The sequence below is a fragment of the Aquarana catesbeiana genome, linkage group LG08, assembly GCF_042186555.1.
Source record: "Aquarana catesbeiana isolate 2022-GZ linkage group LG08, ASM4218655v1, whole genome shotgun sequence".
Classification (NCBI taxonomy): domain Eukaryota; kingdom Metazoa; phylum Chordata; class Amphibia; order Anura; family Ranidae; genus Aquarana; species Aquarana catesbeiana.
The window spans coordinates 133,653,843-133,674,911 of record NC_133331.1 but is presented as its reverse complement, the minus strand read 5'-3'; the positions used below and the strand labels follow the sequence as shown (position 1 = coordinate 133,674,911).

Here is a 21,069-nt window from a genome sequence, read left to right as displayed (position 1 = left end):
AAACATAATTCATCAGACCAGGCCACCTTCTTCCATTGCTTTATGGTCCACAGGTCCAATTGGGCCACCCTAATTAGTGTTTACCTATGACGATGCAATTACGCAGTTTTCATTTTTTTCAGCGTCTTGACTCCAGGTGTCGAGTGCAGAAAGCCCATTCAAATCTATTAGAAAGCTACGGCTGCTCAGATGCAGCCAATGTGCTTAATGTGACAGGTGTGCAAATAAGTAAGAAAGAAAGTTTGTTCGGGGCTGAGCAGATTGGAATGGGCTGCCTGTACACCGCACCTAGAGTGTAGAGAGGCTGAAAAAAAAAAAAAAAAAAAAGCCTGTTTGTGGTATACCCATGTGAATGAGGCCTATATTGATTGTGGCTTCACTGACATCACATGCTGCAGCTAATTATGCTCCAGAGACTCAAAGCCCTGAAGCCAAAGACAGTCACACTGCCATTTTCAAAGGGGGTCCAGAAATGTCAGTATAGATGTTATACTTACGGTGGAATCTAAGGGGTTAACTCTTCGCATTGTGTAAAAAGGCTGTTAGATCCTGTCTTCTCTGATGCTTCCCTCCTTCCACTGTCCCCAATATATTTCCTGATAATACAGAGCCAGAGTTGTTTTTTTGAGGGAGGTTGCATGTGATCAGCACAGGGCCAATTAGCACTGTCCAGATAGAGGGTCAGGGTTTCTGCATCCTGGTAGGACAGTCAGTGCAGAATGAAGACTCCTCCTACAAGCTTTAACCAGACACTAAAAGAAGTCACATGACTGCTATATACTGCTGATGAGCAATGAGTATTTAGGAGTTTATATTTACTAAAATAATTGCATTTCCATGACCAGATATAGTGAATGCAGGGTCCTGGGTTTAGTATCACTTTAACCAGTTTCCGACCAGCCACCGCAGTTATACTGCAGCAGGATGGCTCCCCTGGGCGAGCCGTTGTAGCTGTACACCGGCTCTTAAAGACGCTGTAGGAGGCGCGCGCGCGCCTGCAGTGTGTCCCTGGAGCTGATGCGAGTGCCCAGCGGGCGTGATGACTGACAGGCACCCGCGATCGTTTGTGACAGAGCGAGAAGGGGGAGGAGACCGATTGTGTGTTCCTACTAAGTAGGAACACCGATCGGTCTTCTCCCCTAGTCAGTCCCACCCCCCCCCAGTTAGAACACACCTAGGGAAGAGAGTTAACCCCTTGATCGCCCCCAAGTGTTAACCCCTTCCCTGCCAGTGACATTTATACAGTAATCAGTGCATTTTTTTTTTAGCACTGATCGCTGTATAAATGTTAACGATCCCAAAATTGTGTGAAAAGTGTCCGATTTGTCCGCCGCAATATCGCAGTCCCGATAAAAAAAGAAAAAAAAAAAAAATTGCTGATCGCCATTACTAGTAAAAAAAATAAAAAAATAATAATAAAAATGCCATAAATCTATCCCCTATTTTGTAGACGCTGTAATTTTTGTGCAAACCAATTAATATATGCTTATTTCATTTTTTTTTTACCAAAAATATGTAAAAGAATATAGATCGGCCTAAACTGAGGAAAAAATGTTTTTTTTTTTTTTTTTTTAAATTGGGATATTTATTATAGAAAAAATAAAGTAAAAGATGGAGTTTTTTTCAAAATTGTCGCTCTTCTTTTGTTTATAGCGCAAAAAATATAAAACGCAGAGATGATCAAATACCACCAAAAGAGAGCTCTATTTGTGGGGAAAAAAAGGTAGTAAATTTTGTTTGGGTACAACGTCGCACGGCCGTGCGATTGTCAGTTAAAGCGATGCAGTGCCGTATCGCAAAAAATGGCCTGGTCAGGAAGGGGGTAAATTCTTCCAGGGCTGAAGTGGTTAAATAATCCCAACTTTTACCCCTCATAAAAGATTGTATTTCATTCAATACTCAAATCTTTGTTGCACTAAAAAAATGCCCTGTGTTATAGACCAGACAAAACACCAAATTGAAAGCTTTGGCCTTGGATGGGTCCCTTCATTAACATCGTAACAGCATCACAAAGAATTATGCTAACAAAACAGATGGCATATATTTAGTAAAGTAAGCGCAGGAAACAATTATGCAAGATGGAAAATTTCTATTACTGCATTAGGAAACTACAAACTATTTTTTTTTGATTAACTACATATTCTATTGGTTGAACTTCATGGGCTTGTGTGTTTTTTCATCCAGACTATGTTGTTAACTATGTGCAATCCCCGTCCGGCAGCCAAACTTTAGGGGTTTTAACTGTAGGTCTGCTTTAAGAGCCCTTGCACACTGGGGCGGGGGGCGGCGTCGGCGGTAAAACGCCGCTATTATTAGCGGCGTTTTACCGTCGGTATGCGGCCGCTAGCGGGGCGGTTTTACCCCCCGCTAGCGGCCGAGAAAGGGTTAAATACCACCGCAAACCGGCGGTATAGCCGCGCCATCCCATTGATTTCAATGGGCAGGAGCGGTATACACACCGCTCCTTCACCGCTCCGAAGATGCTGCTAGCAGGACTTTTTTTACCGTCCTGCCAGCGCATCGCTCCAGTGTGCAAGCCCTCGGGGCTTGCACACTGGAATGAAAGCAGCGGCACTTTCGGGGCGGTTTGCAGGCGCTATTATTAGCGCAATAGCGCCTGCAAACCGCCCCAGTGTGCAAGGGCTCTAAACTACCGGGCTCTATAATGCAACACTGTTGGGTACAGACAAGGTAGTCTAGATAAAAGGAGCCAAGCAGACCTAAAAAGTTATAATAATTTCGGAATGAATGCTTTGCAAAAGGTCAGTTGGGAATTATTCATTTCAACATGTCCATACACAGATGTACATAAAACCTTAGCTATCTCTGCTGGGTATGAAGGATCACTAAAAGATGATCACCTGTTACGTTTTAAGAATCAGGCCAAAATCCTTTCTTTAAAGAGCTTTATAGGGGGGCAATGCTGGAATTCTGAGATGTTTCCCCACTGTCAGCCCAGAGAATCCTGAAATAGTTAGTGCTTTTTCTGCTGCATTTGTAAGAAATAACAACTAAAAGCTTTTGAACTTGTACGCCAGTCACAGACTAGAAGGTACAACTCCTGATAAAATAATTATGCCAACAAAGCAACTACGTAAGCTTTTAAATAAATTCTGGCTAATTCTAAATTACTAAAAATGATTATGTTCAATATACAGGTCTATAAAAACATATTAGATCAGGGGTAGGCAACCTTTTGAGCACAGTGTGTGATTTTATAACAAGAAAATGTCATGAAAATTATTTTTTTATAAAGTAAATGCTGTAAACTACTTTAGTAGTGAGAAAACATCCTGCACTCACATGCCTCAGATCAGCCTCAATTCATGCACCTTCATACCTCAGATCATATCTGCCCCACCACTGTACTACCCTGCTCATCTGCCCCACCACTGTACCACCCTGATCATCTGCCCCACCACTCTAACCCCCTGCACATCTGCCCCACCACTGTAACCCCCTGCACATCTGCCCCACCACTGTAACCCCCTGCACATCTGCCCCACCACTGTAACCCCCTGCACATCTGCCCCACCACTGTAACCCCCTGCACATCTGCCCCACCACTGTACCATCCTGCTCTTCTGTCCCACCACTGTAACCCCCTGCTCATCTGCCCCAGCAATGTTCCCCATTTCTCATCTGCCCCACCAATGTTCCCCCTTTCTCATCTGCCCCACCACTGTACCTCCCTGCACATCTGCTCCACCACCATACCCCCATGCTCTTCTGTCTCACCGCTGAACCATCTTCTCATCTGTCCTAACACTGAACTTATCTGCTCATCTGTCCCACCACTGTAACCCCCTTTCTCATCTGCCCTACCACTGTACCTCCTGCACATCTGTCTCACCACTGTACCCCCTGCTCTCCTGCCCCACCACTGTAACCCCCTGCTCATGTGTTCCACTGATGTACCTCATTTCTCCTCTGCACATCTGCCTCACCTCTGTACCCCCCTGCTCCTCTGCCCCACGGCTGTAACCCCCTGCTCATCTGTCCCACCAATGTACCTCCTTTCTCATCTGCCCCAACACTGAACCCCCCCTGCTCATCTGTCCCACCACTGTAACCCCCTTCTCATCTGCCCCACCACTGTACCCCTCCTGCTTTTCTGTCCCACCGCTGAGCCCCCTTCTCATCCCCCCCCAGCACTGTACCTCCTGCACATCTGCCCCACCACTGTACCCCCTTGTTCTTATGTCCTACCACTGTAACCCCCCTGCTCATCTGCCCCAACAATTTACCCCCTTTACTCATCTGCCCCACCACTGTACCTCCCTGCACATCTGCTCCCTCGCCGTATCCCCATGCTCTTCTGTCTCACCTTCTCATCTGTCCTAACACTGAACTCATCTGCCCCAGCATTGTAACCAGCTTTCTCATGTTCCCCACCAATGTACCTCCTGCACATCTGTCTCACCTCTGTACCCCCCTGCTCTTCTGCCTCACCTCTGTTCCCCCTGCACTCCTGCCCCACCACTGTAACCCCCTGCTCATTTGTCCCACCAATAGACCTCCTTTCACATCTGCCCCACTGCTCTACCTCCCTGCTTTTCTGTCCCACCATTGAACCCCCCTGCTCATCTGGCCCAACACTAAACCCCCCTGCTCATCTGGCCCAACACTAAACCCCCCTGCTCATCTGGCCCAACACTAAACCCCCCTGCTCATCTGGCCCAACACTAAACCCCCCTGCTCATCTGGCCCAACACTAAACCCCCCTGCTCATCTGGCCCAACACTAAACCCCCCTGCTCATCTGGCCCAACACTAAACCCCCCTGCTCATCTGGCCCAACACTAAACCCCCCTGCTCATCTGGCCCAACACTAAACCCCCCTGCTCATCTGGCCCAACACTAAACCCCCCTGCTCATCTGGCCCAACACTAAACCCCCCTGCTCATCTGGCCCAACACTAAACCCCCCTGCTCATCTGGCCCAACACTAAACCCCCCTGCTCATCTGGCCCAACACTAAACCCCCCTGCTCATCTGGCCCAACACTAAACCCCCCTGCTCATCTGGCCCAACACTAAACCCCCCTGCTCATCTGGCCCAACACTAAACCCCCCTCCTCATCTGGCCCAACACTAAACCCCCCTGCTCATCTGGCCCAACACTAAACCCCCCTGCTCATCTGGCCCAACACTAAACCCCTCTGCTCATCTGGCCCAACACTGAACCCCCTTCCCATCTCTTCCACCACTGTACCTCCCTGCAGATCTGCCCCACTGCTGTACCCTCCTGCTCATCTGTCCCACCTCTGAATGCCTCATGCTCATTTTCCCCACCACTGTACCCTCCTGCTCATCTGCTCCATCACTGTACCCTCTTCTCATCTATGATATGTGTGATATGCAGAGTGGTAAAAGGAAGCAGAAGTGAGACACATCTACCTGTCCTGGCACACTCATCCTGCTGATCCAACTCTCGCATCTAGTCCACGTGCTTGTATGGGATGTATGGAATGTATGAGATGTTACATACAAGCATCTGGAATGGATGCGCAATGATGAGCACAGGTGAGGGGTATTTTATGATAGCAGTAGGCCTGTGTGCAGGATCATAAGTTTGGCCCCCGCAGCTGAGAAAATGTGCGGCTCTGGCCTAAAGGGACACAGAGTGCAGGGGTTCAGTAGTAAGTGACGCAAAGGATCAGGAATAATTTCAACAAAGTTCCCAGAAGCTCAACAGTAATTCCACAAACTGTCACCTGATTGTGGTTTTCTAAATCACAGTGAGATCCCTTCTTTCTGAGATTGGTAGCGGCAACCAAGCGAGTCATCTTCCTTCAGATGGTGGACAGGGCTAGCAGGACTGTGATTGGCTTTAGCAGTGGCCAATCACAGTCCTCCTCCTTCTGGAAATAGGGACCGCCCCCCCAAGCAGAACTGCACCCAATCTCTTCCCCATGCAAAAGCTGACGATCGCAGCTACAGCAAAGTTAGAGAACCAAACAATGTTTCCCATCTTTTACAATGTGTGGGGGCACAGTGCCTCCCCCTTAGTGCAGGTGTGGGGAACTCTGGAATTGGAATGCATAAGTGTCTAACTGACACTTCCCTGTGCTGCTCTGCTGATGGGGAGGGAGTCGAGTGCTGGCAAATGAGGCTTTGTGTGCCGCTTGCAGCACCAGTGCCAGGGGTTGCCTACCCCTGTATTAGATGTACTCACTGAAGAATACTAGAACACTTTCACATTAAGAAACATCTACACAGAAGTAAGAATAACATTTGTTTTCTGCAGATTTTTTCTCAATGATACAAAAATAAATGCTCAACAGATGCATGAACTATTCATATGACCAAAGTTTTTATATGGCACTGAGGATTTCTGCTTCTCCCTGCTCAGGGCATAATAAAAGATAGCAAGCCACAAAACCACAGATAACATATGCAGGGTGAGGAGGAGATAACTGAAATGTACTAGGCTATTAAAATCATCTGTTTTATTTGTCAAACATAAAACAATGGTTTGTACTAGGCAATTTGTCATCATTCATTTTACCTCAAAGTGTCATTGGTACATTTAAAGCAAACCTGTACAGGCCACCATCAATGCAAACAAAAAGGTAACAGTGTAAAAAGATAGCATTGTAAGGTGACTCGGCTTAGATCTACTCCACCTCATCCCCAGCACTGCATTGTCAGAGCTCCTTGAAATAATTGGGAAAATGAGAAAATGTATGACTGCCCTGCACAAGGCTCTGTTTACTTCCTGAGCGATAGCCAGGCCCAAGTAATGCCATGTGAGGAGCCAGGCAGAGAGAAGGTGGGCCAACTATTTTGTGTGTACAACTATGACAGCTAACAGTGAACTACTGACTATCAAGAGCCAGTAGGAAAGGCTCCCATGACATCATGTAGCCAATCAAAGTGTTACATGGTCAGGAGGCCCTCCTACCAGCATCTGTCATCACAGCCCTGCACCTGTAAAAAAAGGGGGTTAAAATAGCCATGGCCAATAATTAAAAAATAAATGAAATATTGCAATTGCTAAAATACATTTAATTCAATCTGGAGGTGGCGCTAACCATAGAGAGTCCATTTACCTTCTTTCCCCTCCCTCTTTACCTTGTGTAATAAAAATGATGTTTATAGGCATCCAAAAGGTCAAAATAAAACGTACACACAAAAGTGAATGCGTCAGATTTATGACTTTTGCCACGTGGTCTTTAGATAACCCATTGAGCTCTGGGGATCCTTTGTCAAATATCAATTGTTTATCTTTAATATGTATACATATTCTTTGTTTACAAATATTTATAAAATATCAGTTTAAAAAAAAAATTATAGCAAAAAAAGTAATTTTGCCAAGGTATCAAGAGCTCACTCTGGTGCAGGGGTGGGCAACTAATTTTCCCAAGAGGCCACACAAGAAACTGGGACTGTTGTGGAGGGCCAAACTTAAAGCAGTAATAAACCCAAAAACAAATATTTATAATATTGCAGTAAACCAATTTTTAGATGTGATAGCTGTATTAATTTTCTTTTATAGACTTGCTTTCATTTTTACCTGGTGATCAAGCCAGTAAGTCTGTTTTTCAAAAATAATAAGCTGCCCTGCATATGTATCACTTACAGGGTTGAAACAAACCATTTACTGACAGGTGTGCTTACAATGATGAGCTTTTATATAAAACCTTTATCTCAAAAGTAAAAAAAGAACTGTTTCCTGTAACTGCTTATAAAGTGTGAGCTGGAGTTCAGCTTTAATTTGTTAGTGGATCTAAATGTTGCCCCCTATGCTCCTTCATCTAGTATGGGGAACTCTAATACGGAAGATGTGTTAATAGACAGATCACCAGCTAAAAAATAATAATAATAATAATAATAATAATAATAATAATAATAATAATAATAATAATGCTACTATATCTAACAATTGGTAAGCTGCAATTTATTACATCTTTGCTTTTGGTTTTAATACCACTTTAATTCTGCTCAATATTAATTTTGGACCAGAGAACGTAAAAATATAGAAAACAAATAGTAGGTAAAACTGCTACTAAAATAGGTCTCTTCCAGACGGGTTGTCGGGGGCTGGTAAAAACTGGCAGCCAAGCCGTAGTTATATCAGCCCCAGCCACCTACCTGAACTGTAAAATAACAGCTGAATGGGTTATGCACATGTCGTGGCCATGATGCTCTACTTTGTGGCTGTGGCATTTTTAACTTTGGGTACAGAGTTTGACAAGCAGCACTGCTTGTCAAATTAGCTCACTGATCTCAATGGGGCCAGGCAACAACTGTGTACAATGCATGTGACTGTAGTGCTCATGTGAGGTTCTCACATCAGAGCTTTCCTGTTGTACTGATCAGCTCCTCAGTCTCTCTACTTACAGTTCTTGTAGCTCTCCACATGGACATTGGTCAGCATGCCTCTCTGAGCCTGTCCGCTTCCTCAGTGAAGAAGATGGCAGGCTCAGAGAAGCATGCTGACAATGGAGGCATCCTGGACCAGACAGAGGCAGCCATAGGGCCGGATATGGCCCTGGGGCCGCAATCTGCCCAGGTCTGCTCAAGTGGCAAATATATTTCCCTTTATAAACGATAACTGTAGAAAAAGTATAGGTTATAGTTTAATATACAAATTACAGACATTTATAATTTCAGGCAATTTGAGTGAATGTTGGAATAGTTGGAATGTTTAGCATTAGCAATGCATTGATTTTAGTTTCTCGGAGAAGTGCATTACTGTTTTTATGAAGTAAAATGACAGGGTCTTACTGCAGAAAATAAGTAAATAGAACCAAAATTAAAGTTTACCAACCTGCTGAATTAATTTACTGTCTTTCTGAACATTCTCTCTAGGAGGAACTTTACCAAACAACTTCCAGCCGGGAGCACTTAGTCCAGGTGATTTTAGATCTTTCGATTTTTTAGAGAAGAAGTTTCTGTTGAGATAGAAAAAAGGCGTTTATTTAAAAAAAATGTAAGTCTGAAAGTATTAACCAAAGTCAAAACTTTTTCTTTTTAGTTTTGGATAGAGTGGAGAGGAATTAGAACACCTGTTAGTTTTTTATTGTTGTCTGTGCCCCTGTTCACCCTCTATTTTTGTCCTGCATAACATTATCATTAAGAAGTGTAAGTAAAAGCAAAAAAAACCTCAAATTTTGGGATGTCCCCAGAAAAGTAATGGAAATTGAAATCCTAAAATGGGAACATAGTTCTGGTGGCCTGAAGAGCCCCAAGGGATTCCCTTTAATTTGCAGGCATTTTCTCTCACTTCCTGTTTGGCTATGAAACAGGAAGTTAAGGTTCATCTTCCCAATGAGACATGGATGGCACAAAACTACTATTAATCTAAAATGGAAAAAAAAGGGTTCTACTTTAAGACTTCAAAATACATCTATTTTAAACAACGACAAGAGATGCAACTATTCTGTCAGCATGTCAGACAATAGATTATTCAATTACCAAGAGCATATTAAACTTTGTGTACTCATTCTTGCTATTCTATCATGAACTGCATGGCAAAAGTTAAGCAGAGTGACCTATGTGTACATTTACATAATTACAGTGTTGGTACGCAAAAAGTTTTAAGACGTTAACAGTTCAAAACCTTTTTTTTAAATCATTTTAAATTTGCAGTTTTCACAAACAAACTTTCAATCCTGCCACGAAGGTACTTGATCAAACACATCCTGGTAGGGAACCTCATGGGGGGGGGGGGGTTCCTGCAACTAGCTATGAGAGGCAGCCTCATAGAAAGCAAGAGAATCAGCCGGCTCACAACTAACCTCGGCCACCTGCATGTAATCACACACAGCAATTGCCTGCCACTGATGGGCCCTGGACACTGGCTGCCTGCATACAGGGTCGATCACTGTATGAGCAATTACTGTACATGGTGGCTGCGATTAGCTGCAAGAACCAGAAGCCTCCTATTGCTTTCAATGGGGCTGCCAACTCACAGCTTTTCATGGAAGGTTGAAAAATGTGGTGCAAACAAGTATTTGATATTTAAGGGAGTTCTTTTAAAAAATAACACCCTTTTTATGTATAGCCAATACTGTCTGAAATACATATACACTCACAAAAATGTGTTTCATATTGCTTAGGAATATCATATGGCAAGGAAAATAAATGCCACATTAAGGAGCCAAGAGATACTTTTATGGAGACACAATACAAAGGACCCAACCTATAGCTGTTACTTCTTAGGGCCATTGATAACCCGGTCCCTGAAATGTATCCAAAGCCATTATGCCAGCACCTTACTGGGCCTCTGGCCACATGCCTATACATGCAGATGTGGAAACAGGCAGTTAGGATCATAATGTATACCAATTAGTACATTACAGAAAGAAAAGGCAGAGTGGTTGAAATAGTAAAGGAAAATAGACTGTGCACTTTGCAAGTGCAGTTGCATTAATTTTCTCCAGAGCTTAGTAAGGCTCGGTTCACACATGGGCGGCACGACTTGCAGGTCGCCTCAGCGAGGCGACCTGCAAACGACTGCGGGGCGACTTGCGAGACGACTTCTGCATAGAAGTCTATGCAAGTCGCCCCAAGTCGCCCCCAAAGTAATACAGGAACCTTTTTCTAAGTCGGAGCGACTTGCGTCGCTCCAATTAGAACGGTTCCATAGCACAGAACGGGAGGCGACTTGTCAGGCGACTAGGTCGCCTGACAAGTCGCCCCAGTGTGAACCGAGCCTTTCTGTGGCCAAGCTTCTCTTTGTAAACCATACCCAATCAGGTGCAAGGAGCATATGATTGGATGATGGAAATCAGCAGTGCTTCACATTTTGTAAGCTCTGGGGAAAATGAGTGCAACAGCACTTGAAAAATACAGTCTATTTGCCTTTAACAAAGCAACCACTTTGGCGTTTCAACAGACTTTCACATCTTCCATTTAATCTGAACACATGGGTCTTTACATAATCATTTTAACTCAATAATACTCAATCGTTGCTTTTTTTTTTTTTTTAGTTATTTTATCATTTAGTACTTTTTCCCGTTCTGTGTAGAGTGAGCAAATTATCCTAGATCAGGTATTCACTGTTATTTTCCCATTGTAATAATTTCCCCACATGTCTTGTTATTGGATCAAGATGGGAGAGGGAAATCTCTATTAAAAGACAAATCAAAAAGTTTTTTTTTTTTTTTTTAACAAAGAGTGAGGGGCAGATTTTAAAGGCGGAGTCTCCTTTTTGCAGCTTTGCATTTACTAACTGCTTTGGCGACAGGTGTTAGTTATCAAGTAAAGAATCGAGGAGACATTCTCCAAACAGGGACAAAGGCAATGATACAAATTTCAAGAAGTTTTAGGGTATCTTGACACTGCCCTGCTGCTAACTTGCTAAAGTGCAGCTGACCCGCGGTTTTCATGTGGGTTACCTGTGCTTTCCCATAGACTTCTTTGAGTTCCTGTGGTTTTGGTGTGGTTTCAGAAAGCGTACCAAAACTCCTGCATGGTGCATCTTTGGTGCGCTTTCTGAAACTACACTAAAACCGCAGGACATCATAGAACGCTGTGGGAAAGCACAGCTAACCCACATGAGACCAGCAGGTTAGCTGCGGTTTGCTCAAAGCACAGTGGGAAGCCACCCTTAACCTACATCATGCAAGAAAAGAAAAGAAAAAATATATATATATAAAAGTTTCACAAATACAAATGGCTAAACTGCTTAGGTAAGTATGTGGCATGTGATTAAAAAAAGAAAATGTTTTACAGCAGTATTAACCCAAAAATGTAATGTATTGCAGCCTACCAATCATAAGATGTGATGGCTGTAATAGTTTTGTGGGGTTTTTTTGCCTTTTCCCCCCTTCTGTTTTCACCTGGTGATCTTGCCAGTAGCATACCTGTGTTAGGCATGTTTTACATAGGCTTCAGCTTGTATAAGAGCAGTGCAAACTGCAAGCTTTGAACATTTGCAGAGCTTTCAGCAAGCTTAGTTTAAGGCAGTAGTAAACCGCATCAAATATTGGGCCACCGTGCAGTTTAAGTCATAGTGTGCTAGTATGCATCGCATACTAACACATTTTGACAGACTTATCTGAAAACCAAGCCCTCCAGCAACACACTGTCACCGCTGAAGGCACTTTCATTTTCACACGGTCTTCTTTTCAGATTCGTGGGCTAGGACGATATGAATGGCCGAGTCAGCAATGACATCACTCCCACATGTGTGCGCTGTAGTTGCTGTTTATGGCACAGCTCTGAAGGAACAGAACGGGTATGCCCTTCCTTCAAAAGCGCATGCACCGGTGATGTGCACGTTCAGGAGATATTTACTGTACCTATAGGTAAACCTTTATTATAGGCTTATCTATAGGTAAACATCATACATGGGAGTTTACTCCCACTTTAAGGTACCATTCAGCTTCAGTTTGCAAATGTTTAACACAGATCCTAATGGGAGTGATGATTGCACTTTATACAGGCTGCTAGCAGGTTTCAGCACTACTTGAAGCTTATTGAAAGCCCGTGGAAACCTGCAAGCAACTGGTTTAAAGTAATAATCAGCACTCCCATTAGGAGCGGTGTATTACCTTTTCAAACAAGAGCTGAAGTGCACTTTACAGGCTTAGAGAAAGCGACTGAGCGCTTTGAAAAAGCTTGCTGTTCACACTGCGCTTATGGAAGCTGAAGTCAGTGTGAAATAGGCCTTAGAGTGCCTTCACTCTTGATGGAGGATCAACAGAGACACCTTTGGACAGTAGCATTGTCAGCGTGTGGGGAGTGTTAGCTGCACTAGCAGATTTAGATACACCAATACATTGAAGACAAACTCTAGCTAACACTTACTAAGCAGTTACAACAAACAGCTTGGTTCCTTTTGGGATAAAGTTTTTCATAACTAAAAGCTGATCACTGCAAGCATCCCATCAGTGGTAAATGGTTTGTCTCATCTCTTTAAATGCTATATCTGCAGGATAGCTTGTTCTTTTGAAAAATCAAGAGACTTACTAGCTAAATCACCAGGTAAAAATAAAAAAAAACAAAAAAAAAACAAAAAAAAAAAAAAAAATGTTTTTTTGGTTGAGTTAGTGCCCCCTCAAGGTGGCTAATGAACCTTTAAAAGGTTTGTGGTAATGGTGTGTGCCCAATTTATGGTATGTATGACTCTCTGTACTTAGTGTGCCCCTTTTTTTTTGGGGGGGGGGGTTAGTGAGAGCTGGTTTATATTCCTCTTCTTCTTACTGAATTGCACAGATTACAAGCTAAAGGCACAGAGTCAATTTAAGTTGCTCTGTGCCTTGTGATAGCTGTAATGGCCAATCACAGTAATCACTAATGTAAACAGTAGCTTTGTGCACATCTCTCAGATCGGCTCTGTGCCTTTAGCCTGTGATCTGAGCTGTCTAACAAACAGTTCCATCACTGAGTTCAATCACTGACATTTAACAGGCGCCCTGGACACCCTTGCCTTATTTCTGGACTGCTGGTTATAAACAATACTCCAGAAATGCACATCCACCACCCTGTCACTTCTCTCCTACATGTAAAAAACATCATTTTTTTGCTAGAAAATTACTCAGAACCCCAAACATTATATATATTTTTTTTAGCAGACACCCTGGGGAATAAAATGGCGGTCATTGCAACTTTTTATCTCACACAGTATTTGCGCAATAATTTTTCAAACGCCTTTTTTTTTGGAAAAAAAAAAAAAACGGTTTCATGAATTAAAAAATAACAAAAATAGTAAAGTTATCCCAATTTTTTGTATAATGTGAAAGATGATGTTACGCCGAGTAAATAGATACCTAACATGTCATGTTTTAAAATTGGGCACGCATATGGAATGGCGCCAAACTTCGGTACTTAAAAATCTCCATAGGCGACGCTTTGAAAATTTTTACAGGTTACCAGTTTAGAGTTACAGAGGAGGTCTAGTGCTAGAATTAAAATAAATGTGGTCAAACAAAAGTCCTCTCCGTCAGGAAGAAATAATACTCTAATCAGTGAGATCCATATTGAAAGGAGACACAGAAGAGAGATGAAAACACCGTCATCAACACCCAAACAAACTGACCCTTACCATCAGTGTATGGGTTATACACGTGTGTAGAAAAAAGGCAGTCTTCATAGAATAAACCAACGATCTTCTAATGGAGTAGCACCAACATATTCCCCTCTGAACTAAATGGAAGGCTTTAGATCTCCTTTTGGTAGTTGGATATTAAACCAAGTATACTCCAGTATGCATATGCACCTCAAGATCGTGGTATGTAGGGAATAAGTGTGAAGCGCCCCTGAAGACACATGTTGATGACGAAACGTTGGGCGATGATAGAGACTGGCGACGCAGGACGCGGTGTGACGGTGACACGGCGGCCATCATTGTGGTTAGAAGTGCTGGACGCTTCACACTGCTGTATACCTTCTTACTAAATGTGAGTGTTTATCGTTTCAATAAATTATCCTTGTTTATGGAGATTGCGCAATGAGTGTTTTCTTTTTATTCCCTACATACCACGATCTTGAGGTGCATATGCATACTGGAGTATACTTGGTTTAATATCCAACTACCAAAAGGAGATCTAAAACCTTCCATTTAGTTCAGAGGGGAATATGTTGGTGCTACTCCATTAGAAGATCGTTGGTTTATTCTATGAAGACTGCCTTTTTTCTACACACGTGTATAACCCATACACTGATGGTAAGGGTCGTTTGTTTGGGTGTTGGCGACAGTGTTTTCATCTCTCTTCTGTGTCTCCTTTCAATATGGATCTCACTGATTAAAGTATTATTTCTTCCTGACGGAGAGGACTTTTGTTTGACCACATTTATTTTGGTTCTTATTGGGACATTTTTACATTAATATTTTTTAGCGCTGCACCATTCCTATTGATATCTCTTCAATTGTATCCAGCAATGTTTGTGTCAGCAGCTTCTACTATATGTTTTATTAAGCGCAACAGATTCTGTTTTTATTTAGTGCTAGAATTGTTGCACATGCTCTAACGCACGTGGCGATACCTCACGTGTGGTTTGAATGGAGTTTACGTATGTGGGCGGGACTTGTGTTCGTTCGCTTCTGAGCACGAGATACCGGGGATAGGGGCGTTTTAAAATTATTTTTTTAATTATTGTTTTTATTTTACTTAATTATATTTTTATTTTTTTGATCACTTTTATTCCTATTACAAGGAATGTAAACATCCCTTGTAATAGGAATCTATGTGACAGGTCCTCTTTATGGAGAGATGTGGGATCAATAGGACCCCGCATCTCTCCTCCAGGCTGAAAAGCATGAGATCGTGAAAAAAAATTCGCGCCTGGGCCTTCGACGGTCATAGAGATGACTGGTGACCATAAATCTCTATCATAGTCATCCGGCACTGGCCGATTCTTTCTCTGGGCTCCTGATGGCACGGGAGAGCCCAGAGAAGCACCGGATGGCGGCGGGAGGGGGGACGTCCCCTCTCGCTGCCTATAAGAATGATCAAGCGGCGGAACTGCCGCTATGATCATTCTTATGGTGCACAGAATCGCCGGCTGGAAAGAATGATATCTAAATGATGCCTCTAGCTGCAGGAATCATTCAGATATCCCTGCACAAAGTCAAGGACGTCATTTGACTATGTGCGGTATTGAAGTGGTTAAACTGCACAGTTGTAGTGAACAGGTTAAGACACTGGTGTTCTTTCATGTGAGAACACTTTTTTTTTCAGCAACATTTTTTTTTAAATTATGCATCCATGCAAATTCACTAAACTCAAGAAACATTTGTTTCCTTTGATTAAAACTGGTCATTGCAAATGCTAGAGCTGTATTCAAATAATTTCTCATTTCAAATAAAGGCACAAGTGTTCCAGTAAAAAGATAATATTAAGCATAATAATGATCACACTGCTTCCATAATCAAAATACAAAAAGGAGAAAAGAAAATCATCAAAAATAATAACCGTCTAGAAGTTTGCAAGCATTTTTTATTTCTACAATTCTTGTGATCTACCGCAGCTATTTCCTTTTCTCTTCTTCCCCTGTGAATTCTGAGTGAAACCATGTGTCAAAGCCCGTGAATTATGCAGCGCTGGATGTGAACACAGAGCATTCAACAAACAATTTCTTCATTGTTTCTTGACCTTGCTTTCTATCAGTGGAGGGTTTCTGAGGCAATAACTAATAACTCAAAAACAGAGAATCATTATAAATGTATTCCAACTATCAAAGAACAGTGAGACTAACAAAATAAAGATTCTAAAAAACGGTGTTCGAGTGCCGCGCAACAAGGCACCAAAATAACCCCCCACTGCGCTTATAGGCAAACTGAAAAAAATATTAATGAATGGTGATTATTAAAGCTGCCAACTAGTATAAAAATAAATTAGATAAAATAAACAATCTTCAATAGAAGTAGTGGCGCTAAATAGCAGATTAAAAGAAGTGAAGGTGAATCTATATACCATAAATAGGGAAAGTGTTAACCTTCTCACTGTTGATGGTGAAAAAATAAATATATATAGTGGTAATCCAATAAACACTCCCCTTTGCAGGTGGGGATCTGAGTAATCACATAGTGATATCAAAATAAGCAATTAAACATATGAATAGTGACAATAGTCCATAAGAATCAGTGATATGATAAAAAAAGTAGTAAAAAATGAACAATAGATGAAACAAAGTCCATGCAAAATATTCAGTGCCAATAAAGTGGATGAAAAAACTTTTCATGCAATAAATTGTCTTCCACCACACCATCCGTGACTGTGAACCACTCTTATGGAGCCGCACTCACCGGAAAGATATGCCTTGCATTCTCATGCTCGGCCAATAAGCAGAAATAAGGCCTCCCAGAGCTAACCAAAGCAAATTAGATTGTATTGCAGCAGAAGGTGTCCTTCAATCAGCAGCGCTCATCAATCATATCCACATGAAAAAAATAATGCTTCCCATAGTGTGATAACGTATAAACATTTATTTAAAAAACGCTTCCAAATCCTCAATCATTGTACTCACACTAATAAGTTAAAAACCAGGCATGAACGAGTAATGACATGGCTGTGGTGTTGAATAATGGTCACGGCGGACCCGGGATGCGGTGATAACCTCACCCTTATCCCCTCGCTGGATCCTCAGCAGCGCAAGGAGATTGCCGCCGACCCACGGACAGCACGAACAACTCAGCACAACACGTCACATGTGATTCTTGGATGATCGGTTGCCGTACAGCCCCGCCTCCGACACGTTTCGTCACGTTGACTTCTTCACAGGATTGGCTGTATGGCACGGCAACCCTCCCCTTTATACCCGAATGTCAATTGCTGACGAAAGGGAAACTAAAGCGCATGCGCGCATCCCGTGTCCCCGTAAGCACAATACAACGGGTTCTTATGCTAAAACTCTCTGAGATACATTTAGTGAACACATAATGAAAAAAATCACAGATGATTTAACAGTATTATATCATTTGGGCTTCTGCATGTTCATATTAATACATCAAACAGAAATCCCACCCCATAAGGAATGCAGTAGTATCCACAAATTGTGTATCAATGGGGAAAATTATAATTCGCACTATATAAAACATCTGAATAGCAGCGGTATTAGATAATAAAATAACATTACATAGACTGAAGTGATTAACCTGCAGTCAAGATTAAGTTTGACCTAAAAATCTACTGGACATGATAAAAATAGTGGTGCTGTTCACTGACAGCACCATAAAAGGTGTATATAAAAAAAATAAATATAGACAACCGAGCCGGGAAAGGTATCCTTATGATACACATACTCCTTACCCACAGAGCTATCAATACCCTACAAATCATTATCCCGACCCCAGGTACCCCATTCCCACCCAAAATAGATACTCACTCTTAACCCATGAAAATTATAATGGGCACTACCAACAGAGGGACTCTTTTTTAGAACCACGGGGGAACAGAGGGAGAGGAGGGGATACCCCACGAGGTAATCTGCATCCCAGGAACCCGCAAGGTGGGGGGAGGAATTCAACCCCATACCACAAAACCACGGACACCATTTCCCATTATATCAACAGAGACAGAATATCCCCCCGAAGAGAAGTAGGGGGTGCAGGGCAGGGAGAAGAAAACAATCTCAAAAAAAGAATGAGAGCAACTTAAATACGGGAATTTTCTATTTAAGTCAGGTAGAATTAAACCCCAATGAAATGAATATACTAAATCAGGGCCTTAAGTGTGCACCCAGGAAAACAATGAATAAATTTGATGTGTATATAGACACACATAAATTTATTCGAACGTTAAATTTGAAGAAGTATTTTTTGGGCCACCCGGCAGACATGTCCAATAGAACGATTGTTTCCACGGAAATGTTTGACAGTGGCCTAAAGAATAAATCTATTTTTAATCCTCAGGTATCCAATAACCATTATATTGAGGTCTTCAAAAACCTTGTACTTAAAGATAGTAAGGAGTTGCCCCTAAAAAACGCGTAAACCCTCAACATATTAAAGAAGGGATTAAGTCTCTGGAACGTAACATCATTATTCGTCCAGCGGATAAAGGGGGAGGGGTGGTGGTTATGGATAAGTCTTTTTATCATCACCAATTACTTGATCTTCTGGGGGACCAGGTTACATATAAGAAACTACGATCAGACCTCACTAACTCGTATAAAGAACAACTTGATTTATTGGTTGAGTGGGGACTTAGGAACAATGCTCTGAACCCGAAAGAAAGAAAATATTTGAAACCTAGTGTATGCAGGATCCCTGTAATATATACATTACCTAAAATTCATAAAATGTATAGAAAATCCATCCGCACGCTCAATTGTTAACGGCATAGGCTTGGTGACTGCTAGACATGGTGAATACCTAGATAAGTTTCTCCAACCCAGTGTCACCGCTACCAAAGCATATCTTAGGGACACCACAGATATTCTACGACTGTTGGACCAAATCCAGATAGACCCCTCGGGTGAAACTTATTTAGTAACAGCCGATGTTCGGTCACTTTATATCATCATACAACATGATGATGCCCTCCTGGCACTTAATTGGGCCTTAAGTAAACAGGATGATATCCCACACATACAAAAGAGCTTTCTAGGGAAGGCACTTGATTTCTGCATAGCACATAATTACTTTTGGTACCATGATCACTTCTATTCCCAGCAGGTTGGCGTGGCTATGGGAGCTAAATTTGCTCCCAGCCTCGCCACCCTGTTCATGGCGGAATGGGACGATCGCCATGTCTTCAACCAGAACAGACCCCAATTAAAATTATATCGAAGATTCATTGATGATCTCCTGTTCATATGGGAAGGATTTGAGGAATCCGTCATTCAATTTTTACATCTCAACAATAACATGAACAACATTGTATTAGACCAGGTCATTAGTGATTCGCAGGTAAATTTTCTGGATTTAACCATCAACAAATCCGACACAAGGCTTATCATTAAAGTATACCTAAAACCAACAGATAGGAATAGCTATTTGTCTATTAGAAGTGGTCATCACCTGGCCTGGATTAGGAATATCCCGAAAGGCCAAATGCTAAGGGTAAGACGGAACTGCACAGAACTGACTGATTACTTAGCACAGGCTGATATGCTTAAAGAAAAATTTATACAAAAGGGTTATAGTGAGACCATGTTGAATAACACCATCTTTGAAGTCGCGAATATACCAAGGGATCAATACCTTGCTAAGAGGAATAATCAGGTGGTTAATGATTCTCACCAAATAGGATTCATTTCTAGTTTCCATTATCAATATAAGGAAATAGAAAATATTTTTAAAAAATATTGGTATATTCTATGTAGAGACAGACACTTGGGTGAGATTTTACCTAGTAGTCCAAAGTTTATTTACAGGAGGGCTCTGAATTTTTGTGATCATATTGTGAAGAAGATTTTAGATCCACCAAATGTATTAGACCTAAAAATTAATTTCAATGGATTTTTCTCCTGTAAAAAATGTATTGTAGAACTGTCAGTACAATTAATAGGGGAACCACTAGTGTGTCTAATATTGATAATGAAACATTTGAGATTGACAAATTCATGACTTGTAATTCATCTTATGTGGTTTATCTGCTCTGGTGCCCATGCGGATTATATTATGTTGAAAGAACCAAACGACAATTAAAAGTCCGGGTGGCAGAGCACATAACCAACATAAAAAACAGTTTTAAATATCACAGTGTGTCCCTACATTTTAAGGAAAAACACCAACAGGACCCATCTTTGCTACAATCTTGCGGGATTGACCACGTCTCCACTTCATGGAGGGGTTCCAATCGGGTCAGAGATCTTTCACAGAGAGAAACTAAATGGATCTTTCTTTTAAAAAGCCTCCATCCAAGAGGATTAAACATAGATTTGGACTTAAATTGCTTCATCAACAATTTTTGAAGATTCAGTATTTTTATTTTTTCGGAAAATCTGTTTCATATAGAATGGATATTTTTGAAAATTAATTTTTATATATTTTCTATTAAAAAATTATTTTTTTATATACACCTTTTATGGTGCTGTCAGTGAACAGCACCACTATTTTTATCATGTCCAGTAGTTTTTTAGGTCAAACTTAATTTTGACTGCAGGTTAATCACTTCAGTCTATGTAATGTTATTTTATTATCTAATACCGCTGCTATTCAGATGTTTTATCTAGTGTGAATTATAATTTTCCCCATTGATGCACAATTTGTGGATACTACTGCATTCCTTATGGGGTTGGATTTCTGTTTAATGTATTAATATGAACATGCAGAAGCCCAAATGATATAATACTGTTAAATCATCTGTGATTTTTATTATGTGTTCACTAAATGTATCTCAAAGAGTTTTTTTTTTTAGTATAAGAACCCGTTGTATTGTGCTTACGGGGACACGGGATATGCGCATGCGCTTTAATTTCCCTTTCGTCAGCAATTGACATTAGGGTATAAAGGGGAGGGTTGCCGTGCCGTACAGCCAATCCTGTGAAGAAGTCATCGTGACGAAACATGTCGGAGGCGGGTCTGTACAGCAACCTATCATCCAAGATTCACATGTGACGTGTTGTGCTGAGCTGAGCTGTTCGTGCTGTCCGTGGGTCGGTGGTAATCTCCTCGCGCTGCTGAGGATCCAGCGAGGGGATAAGGGTGAGGTTAACACTGCATCCTGGGTC

The 21,069-nt window shown here is 41.7% G+C and overlaps 1 protein-coding gene across 2 annotated transcripts in view; it reads right to left on the bottom strand.

Annotated features, from left to right (window-relative positions):
- The window catches only part of TBC1D12 (TBC1 domain family member 12), a 205,597-nt gene that overhangs the window by 113,511 nt on the left and 71,017 nt on the right, over positions 1–21,069 (bottom strand). For both annotated transcript variants that reach the window (XM_073596417.1, XM_073596418.1), the window contains exon 2: positions 8,774–8,897. In XM_073596417.1, coding sequence (XP_073452518.1) covers positions 8,774–8,897 — 124 coding nt within the window. The remainder of the gene's footprint in view (positions 1–8,773; positions 8,898–21,069) is intronic.